We start from the raw sequence: 9,225 nt of genomic DNA on the forward strand, positions 1-9,225 counted from the left end.
GACAGCGACTATCTTCGAGGGTTGAGAAAACAAAATAATAAATAAAGCTACAATAAATAAAAAATTGGTTACAAAATTTTAAAATACCAATTTATTTTGAAATATTGTTTTTGAAAATATCCAGATCTACATTATTGGGGTCTGTAGAAAAGTTATAAAATCTATTATTTACCCAACTAATCAATAAATTATAAATTATCAAAACTTTCAATATTTATAAAAAAAAAAAAAAATTAAATAAAAATATTTTTTTAACATGTTTAAATAAAGAAAAAAAAAAAAAATAAAATATCTTTTATTATTTTTTGTTATTTTATTTATTATTAAATATTTATTTCTTTAAATTACATAATCTAATTCATATCTTTGATAGTGGTTTTCATTTTCATCTTGGGTTCTTGGGTAAGATGGAGTTAAAGCGTCTTGAGAGCTGATATAAAGCATATTATAAAGTTTCCAATAAATGTTTCTAACTTTACGAGATGGATGGAAAAGACCTTGGAGGGTGTATTGAAGAACAATGTTTGGACCTAATGCGAAACGAAGACCTTCTACAGCCTCTAAGAAAGCATTGATAACATGAGGAGAGGTTTCAAAAACATTGGGCCAAACATAGTTGAATAAATGAGTGAGTGAATCTTCACAACCCAAACCATAAACACCTAATGCAATATGCTTGATTGCTGAACAAGCAGTTTGACGATGTACAGCATCTCTGTCCATAAGAGCATCTTCAAGCAATGTAGTGACAGCATAAATATAATCTTTACCCATTTCACCAATATATTCGAAAAGGAAAGATAATGATTTTAAAACACCATTTTGAACATTTAATTCGGGGATACGGTATTCATTAATAAGACCTGGTAATACGGTGAATGGAGCACAAGTTTCGGCAACAATAGCAATGGCAACAGTTGTACAAACACGATTTTGACGATCTTGAACCTTGAGATTATTTAAGAGAGTGGTTAATACCTCTTGTGGACCAATGGCCTTGGCAATATAACCAAATGTATTTACAGCAGCACGACGAATACCTTTTTTATGGGCTTTCAACATATCCAATAATTCAAAGCATATACGCATACCTTCACGATCAGAAACAAAATCTGAACCACGATCAGCAATACGACCAACCAAATCAATACAATTTTCTTGTACTTTTTCGTGACGATTCTTTAAGATTGGTGTTAAACGTGGTAATAAATCTTTGATTGGAGGTGTCATTTTGGTCATACCAATAACATTTACAATTGCCTTTAATGCACCTAAAATTGAACCCAATACTTCTGGATATTCTTCACCAAGGTATTCATAAAGGATTTGGCCCAAATGGGAAAGTAATTGCTCTTCACCACAATTCATCATAACTGGAGCAATACGTGAAATTAAATCGGCAGCTTGTTGTCTAACCTTGGCTGACTTGTTATTTAATCTCCATTTAATTGTACCTGCTATTTGTTGAAGATATGGCTTGATTCTAGTGTTCAATGCCAATACGACTGTACCAAAACCTTGTAACATAATTGAATTATCATCGGTGGTTTGTTCTTGGAATGCATAGAGGATACCATCGATAAGACGTTCTTCTAAACCTGTATTAATATCAGAGGCACCCAATTCACTAACAATTTTATCAATTGCTTCCATAACCATTTTTCTGTATGCTTCGGATTCATCTTTGAGGTCATCTACAATTCTTTCGATAATTTCACCACCACCAACTTTATTTGCAATTTCGACTGTAGTTTCGACGAGTAATTTATAGTTTCTTTTGTCCAATGCCATTCTTCTAACCCAAAATTGTTTGAAAAATTCTGGTATAATTTCTTCACGAACATAATCTGATTCGACACCTTCAGTTGATACACATTGTTTAACTACTTTTAATACAATCTTTTTCATTTCATCCTCATTGGTCTTGAATTCACGAATTAAAATGGTCATAACTTCTTTTGTGTAGTATGAAGCATAGGATGCTTCCATTAATGGAATGATGTAACCAATAGCTTTTAAAAATGCGGCTAAACCTTTTTCACGGTATTGACGGATACCATACCATAATGGTTTTAAAACACTATCGAAGGATTCGATACCGTATGGTGTGGCAGCTTCAGCTAATGCGGAAATAGCCAATGCGGTAATGGTACGAACTTTTGGCTGTTCATCGGTAAGACCATGTTCGACAATACTAACTAAATTTTTAAGATGTGGTAAAATAGCACAACCCATCAAGATAGCAATTTGTTGAACAATTTTAATACCGGTGTGACGAGCTTGCCATGATTTCTTACTCTTACAAACGGCTTTTAAAAATGGTAATAACGATGGGACACCGAGTGCTGAAGCTACAACTGCAAAAGCTCTAGCGGTAGTATTACGAATATCTTCTTCTGGACTATCGATATCAGGTCTCATTGTTGATGTCATATAGGCTAAGCCTGCAGCTTTTGAAAGATTTGAAATAATTTCTCTTGCTTCGATACGAGCATAATAATTTTGATCAATTAAAAATGGTTCTATAACTGAGAGAATTTTTCTGACATATGGACGAACCAAATCATCCAATTTATAGAGAATACGATCGATAACCTTTACTAAAAGATGTCTTTCTTGATCCTCTAATGATGTTGATGTAAAAAGTGGTAATATTTGATTGAAAAGTGCTGCAGGACCAAACTCAACTGCTTTATCTGTTAATTGTCTTAATGCTTGTTTACGCATTGGTGGTGTACCATTTTTAATTCTCAATAACAATTTCATAATTCTACGTTCTTTAACTTCTTCTGGTGAGAGATCCTCTTCATTTTCTTCTTTTAATATATTTTTAAAGTACTCTTGATCTTCAGGTTTAATAGTAATTCCATCTGGTGCTTCGATAATTCCATAGTCTTGTTGTCTAACTGTATTTTCATCTTGTATAAAAAATCCACCTGATGTACCTGCAACTCCTACTGGTGTTTGAGCAGTGAGTTTTTTAGATTGAACAACTGGAACATAATTTGGTGGTGCTTGTAAAATTTCATAACCCTCTGATGGTAAAAGTGAATCCAATTCCTCATCTGTCCATGGTTTATTTCTCTCTTCTATATCTTTTTGAATTTGTAATTGTGCTGGATCCATCATCATTAAATTTGCACCTGATTGCTGTTGAAGTTTTAAATTTGGTGTTACACCACCTGCCATCATTGAATTATATTGAGGTGTAACTCCGCCACTGTTCATTCCATATACTGGTGTTTGGGCTCCTGCCATTACATTATATTGTGGTGTTTGTGCTCCTAATGGTAATCCACCATGATTAACATTGACTGGTGTTTCATCCCATCTCGACCTTCTTTTTGGTGTTTCCTCAACTGTTGACTTCGCTATTGGGGTTTCATCCCATCTATTTCTTTTTGGTGTTGATTCTACTTTATTATTTGTATTATTTGATTTTTTTAATGATGAATCATCCCATTCTGACATTGTTTGATCTGATTCTATAAAAGTCATTATTTTATTATTATATAAAGTTTTTATTTAAATAAATATAGATAAAAATATAAATATAGATATAAATAGAAATATTAGTATCTTGCACCAAACGAATTTAAAAATTAAAATTTTCTTTTAAAAAACTTACCTGTCATTTTATTTGTATATATATTGCTTTTTTATATTTCTACACTATTGTTGAATATTATTAAATAAATCTGTTAATTTTATTGTATAATATTTATAATTATTAAAATTAAAACATATTGTAGAAAATTATGAAATGAAAATAAAAAAATAAAAGAAAATTTAAAAAAAATTTAAAAAAAAAAAAAAATTTAAAAATAATTAATTTTTTTTTTTTTTTTTTATTATATTTTATTTTTTTTTTTTTTTTTCGATTTTTTTATTTTAATTTTTAAAATTAATTTTAAAATGACATTTAAATTTTAATATAGTTTATTTTTTTTAATAAACTTTTTTTTTTTTAAAATATAAAAGGAGAAATAAAATAAAAAAATGGAAAAAACCCAAAATGAATCACCAAAACAAACAAATTCAAAAAAAAAAAAAATAATATCCTCAACTTTTTTTATAACCCATTTTATTTTTTTAATTATTTTATTTAAATATTATTATAATTTAACTTTTTTAGAAATTATTAGTCCTAGTAAAAACAATAATATAAATAATGATAGTATTTTTTTAAAAATTTGGTTAATAATATTTTTTTTATCCCAATTTACCTATTTCATTTTATTAAAAAAATCCCCAGGTTACATAAAATCAAAAACCATATATGGAGAAAATAATAATTTACAATTATACAATTGCAATAAATGTTCCATCATTAACTTACCTTTAAGAAGTAAACATTGCAAAGTTTGTAATAGATGTATTTTGAAATATGATCATCATTGTATATTTATAGATGGATGTATTGGTCTAAAAAATCAAAAATATTTTTTATTGTTTGTCTTTTTTGAAATGATTAACACAGGATTATCAATACTAGTTATTGTATTCAAATGTTTTTTATTCATGGAAATTAATAGCAAATATGATATATATAATATATTTACTTTTTGGATACTACCAAATATAATTATTATTCCTTTTTTTTTAATAGCAATAACTTTTTTCTCATTAACACTATATCTATTTTTGTTTCAAATTTATTTAATTTTAAATAATCAAACTTCTTGGTGAGTATTTTTTTTAATATTCTTTTTTAAAATATTACTAATTTGGTTTTTTTTTTACTTTTTAGGGAATTTAATAAATATAATAAAATAACCTATTTAAAATCATTAAATGGAACCAACCCTTTTAATATTGGAATGTGGAATAATTTAATGTTTTTTTTTAAACAATAGAGGTAATAGGAAAAACGAAAAAAATAAAATAGGAAATAAATAAACCGTTTTATTAAACAATGAAATTATAATAAATTTTTTTTTTTTATTTTAAATTAATTTTTTTTTTTTTAAATTATTTTTTATTTTAAAATTTTTTTTTATTTTTTTTTATTTGAACTTATTTTTTTTATACACACTATATAATATAACTAATGTACAATAATAATGAATAATCCAAATATTAATAACGAAAATGACAATTATAGTAATAACGAAATAAATAATAATAATTTTTTTTATAATATTAATAATGTTGTAGATTTAAATAGTAAACCCTCAAAAACAGTATTATTCGAAAAGAAACTGGCATACACAATATTTTGTTTAATACATTTTTTAATATATTGCCTTATTATCACCAGAAAAGGAACAGTTTTAGATCAAGCTTTTATAGATAAAGACTATTTCTATTTAATATGGACTCATTGTGTTTTCTTTTCAGCAATTATAACATATTTTATAATATTAAATAAATCACCAGGTTTTGTAAAATTAGATAACAATAGCTCTAGTATAAATAATATCAATGATAATAGTGAAAATACATTTGTCTTTGATGAAGGGCAAAACTGTTTTCCAGGGTATCCTCAACCAAAATTAGTACCCCCACAACCTCAACAAATGGAACAACAACAACAACAACAACAACAACAACATGCAAATATTAGAAAAGTTAAAAAAAGAAATAGCAGCGAATTAATAATATCAGATAACAGCGATGAAAACAATAAAAATAATAGTTTAGACAGTATCAGTACTTATAATAATAATAATAATAATGAAGAAGGCCTAGAATTAAACGAAATCAACAAACCATTATTATCTATGGAAAATGATACCATCAGTGATACTAACAATAGTAGTAATAACAACAATAATGAAATCGATAATTTAAAGCCATTTTATTATTGTAAAAAATGTACAGTTAATATACCGTTAAGAACAAAACATTGCGCAAAATGTAATAGATGTGTTTTAAAATATGATCACCACTGCGTTTTTATAGGAGGATGTGTGGGATTACACAACCACAAGTACTTTTTATTATTTCTAGCAATGGAAGCAATTTTACTTTCGCTTGGTATTAGAATTATAGTGACAGCATACCTATGGGAAAACACTGTTAAACAATGGTTTTGGACAAATTGTTATTTAATTCCACCAACTTTATTAATGGTCGGTGGTTTTTGTTTACCATTCTTTTTATTTTTATTCCACAGCTTTTTAATTTTAACAAACAAAACCTCATGGTAAGTGTTAATACAATCAATTGTTTTCAATTAGCTCGCTAACTAATTTTAAACTATTGTTATATTTTATAGGGAATTCAATAAATATCAAAGAATTACATATCTTAAGCAATATTCGAAATTTAGCATTAATCCATTTGAAAAAGGAACATGGAGACATTTTACAACATTTATAAAGGGTACAGAAAAGCCATCAGATTGGAAACTTTTATCAAAAATAGAAGTTGATCATATAAGAAAAAAAAGGGAAAATACATTTAATATTTGGAATAATAAATATTATTCATGTTGTTAAAACATTACAATAAAAAATAAACTATATTTTTTTTATGGTACAATTATTATATTTATTTTTTTTTTTTTTTTTTTTTTTTTTTTTTTAAATATTAGATTGGTTGTATTTTAAATAATTGTGATTTTTGAATAATTATTATTTATTATTAGTATGACAGGAATTATAACTATAATTTCCAACAACTATTTTCGTAATTAAATGGATTATATTTTTTATTGTTAAATTTTAAAATTACTTGAATAATATTTAACATCATTATCATCATCTTTTTGTAATTTTGAAATTGAATCAACAATCTTTTGATTATTTTTGAAATTTTCTAAAAAAAAAAAAAGATTAAAATTAATATGAATTTTTTTTTTAAAAATATATATTTATATGTATATATTTGCTTACCATTTGAAATAATTTTTGTTGAAAGAATTTCTGCAGTTACTAATCTAACATTTGGTACTGGGTCATTTACTAAATTTAAAAGAATTGGAAGGAAGTTTTCTTCAAAGTAACTAGTTTCTAATTGATCAATAAGGAAACCACATATCTTGGTGAAAACCTGTCTATTTGAATATGATAAATCGGTACCTAAATCTTTAATACTATTGATTGTAGAATCTTTTAGTTGATTAATATCTTCTTCTGTTGGTTGTTTTTCTTCATTTTTTGGTGATGATTCATTGCTGCCACTATTATTGTTATTGTTGTTGCAAATTAAAAATTCGTTATTGCTGGTATTTAAAATTTTTAAAATTAAATGACCAACACTTGAAGCTGCATAGGTTCTAACTTTGGCGACTGGATCATTTAATAAAGTTATAAGAATTGGTGCTAATTGAGTTAAATTCGTTTTAAGATTAAATAAACTGCACATTTCACCTATTTGTCTAAAGAAAAAAAAAGACATTAATATAAAATTTTTTTTATTTTAAAATATTGATCATTTGCTTTAAAACTTACTTTGATATTAATTTTCTGAATCTCCATTTGTTTGGATCATTAACAAAAACTTGAATAGTGGCAATATAGGAGTCTCTTTGGGTAGATTCTAATGATTTAAGGAATTGACCAAAGTTTCTAATAACACCTACTCTGACCTCATCTAAATCTTGAAGGAATAAATTAAAACATGGTAATAATGAGGCTTTGGTTTCAGCAGGTCCTAAAATACATGCAATTTCATGAATTGAATGTGAAAGAGTTCTTCTGACTTTCCACTAAAATAATAAAAATATGTTAACATTAAATAAATATTTATAAAGTAATTATAGTCATAAGTAATTCTTACATTTGTATCTTTAACTAATGATAAATAAGTATCTTTTAATTCAGACCATCTTGAAGCACCAACAGTGTAAAGTACAGCGGGGAAATTAAATGCACAATGGGTGACTAAATCGCTGTCTGGGAATTTAATACTTGATGGATTGATCATATCAGTATAATATTGTAAAAGTTTTGGAGTTATTTGTGATCCTTCAAATGTTGCAATAAATGGTCCTAAATTTTGAAAAGCTGTATTATTAACCCATCTTGATGGCTAAATAAAAGAAATAATTAATATTATTATTATTTAATTTAAAACTTTAAATTTTTAAAATTACTTACATCTTCACTAACAAACTCTTCAAAAATTGGAATTAATTTAGAATATCTTTCAATTGGTGAAATATTTTTACTAACTGAAATTAAAACTTCAGCACATCCTTTTCTAACTGCCCACATTTCATCTTTAGTTAATTGAATATAAATTGGTAACTATATTATAATATAGAAGAAGGTTAATATTAATGTTGTTGTTTTTTATTGTAAATGATAATAATAATAATAATATTTACTAATAATTCGGTTGTATCTTTTTCACCAATGGTTTCACAAATGTTACCTAAATTTAATGCAATTGCTTTTCTAACTCTGAATGATAAATCATTTGCTAATTTAACAATAAATGGTAAGAAAATATTTTTGGTTAATTCCTCTCCAATAATTGGTGCTAAATTATGGCATAACTAAAGTGTAATAATGATAACATTAATATTAAATTAAAATAAGATATTTTCACAAACTATAATAATATGTATACATTACATTTGCAGCTTGGACTCTATGTTCTTCATCGGTTGAATCATTTACTAAAGATTTAATGAATGGAATTAAATGAACCTCTAAATCTTGATGTTTAATTAACTTTGCCATTTCTTGAAGTGATTCAACAGCTGACATTCTAACTTGTGGGTTTCTATCGGTTGTTAATTGTGCTACTATTGGTAGTAATACTTTTAATACTTTTTGATATCCATCTTCATCCCCAAATTCAATATAACATTCCCCAATAAGTGGTATTTGTTCAACCAATGCTTGTCTAATAACTGGTTCATGATCATTTACAACATCTCCTACAAATCTTAATAAACTTTCCCTTGCTTGTTCGAATGAAATTCTAATAAAATCTGAAAATTCTCTGACCACATATAATCTTTTTTTTTTTGTTTTTAATTATTAAATTAATAAAAATGATTATAATATATTATAAAAACTAATTATATTATTTCCTTTATTATTATCTTTTATTATTCTCTATATATTATTTTATTATTAAAAAATAATTATCTATAATTTACCTGTGGAGAACTGATTCGCTGTGAATATATTTTTGAATTTTTTCTACAAGTGGTAAATTATCATCTATAATATAATCGTTTCCATTTGACTCTTCTATTTACATTTAAAAAGGCTATTGTTAGTATCCAACGAAGGAAAAAATTTTAGATCACAAAAAAACAAAGTG

At 25.8% G+C, this 9,225-nt stretch overlaps 2 protein-coding genes across 2 annotated transcripts; both read right to left on the minus strand.

The window, feature by feature from the left end:
- Positions 1–262: 262 nt before the first annotated feature.
- On the minus strand, positions 263–7,275 carry DICPUDRAFT_96126 (uncharacterized protein). The gene is made up of 6 exons (XM_003294765.1): positions 6,840–7,275; positions 6,679–6,762; positions 6,094–6,097; positions 3,300–3,485; positions 2,946–3,251; positions 263–2,870 (listed from the first exon to the last, which is right to left on the minus strand). Exons 1-6 carry the CDS (start codon positions 6,840–6,842, stop codon positions 340–342), a joined length of 3,114 nt encoding a protein of 1,037 aa, XP_003294813.1. The 5' UTR covers positions 6,843–7,275; the 3' UTR covers positions 263–339.
- On the minus strand, positions 7,222–8,918 carry DICPUDRAFT_6811 (uncharacterized protein; the record flags this gene model as incomplete). Its single annotated transcript, XM_003294766.1, has 6 exons — positions 7,222–7,324; positions 7,398–7,654; positions 7,726–7,977; positions 8,046–8,195; positions 8,276–8,446; positions 8,526–8,918. Coding segments are annotated over 6 exons (1,326 nt in total), but the record flags the coding sequence as incomplete, so codon positions are not given.
- Between the last annotated feature and the right edge of the window lie 307 nt (positions 8,919–9,225).

The sequence above is a fragment of the Dictyostelium purpureum genome (genome assembly GCF_000190715.1).
Source record: "Dictyostelium purpureum unplaced genomic scaffold DICPUscaffold_635, whole genome shotgun sequence".
Classification (NCBI taxonomy): Eukaryota; Evosea; class Eumycetozoa; order Dictyosteliales; family Dictyosteliaceae; genus Dictyostelium; species Dictyostelium purpureum.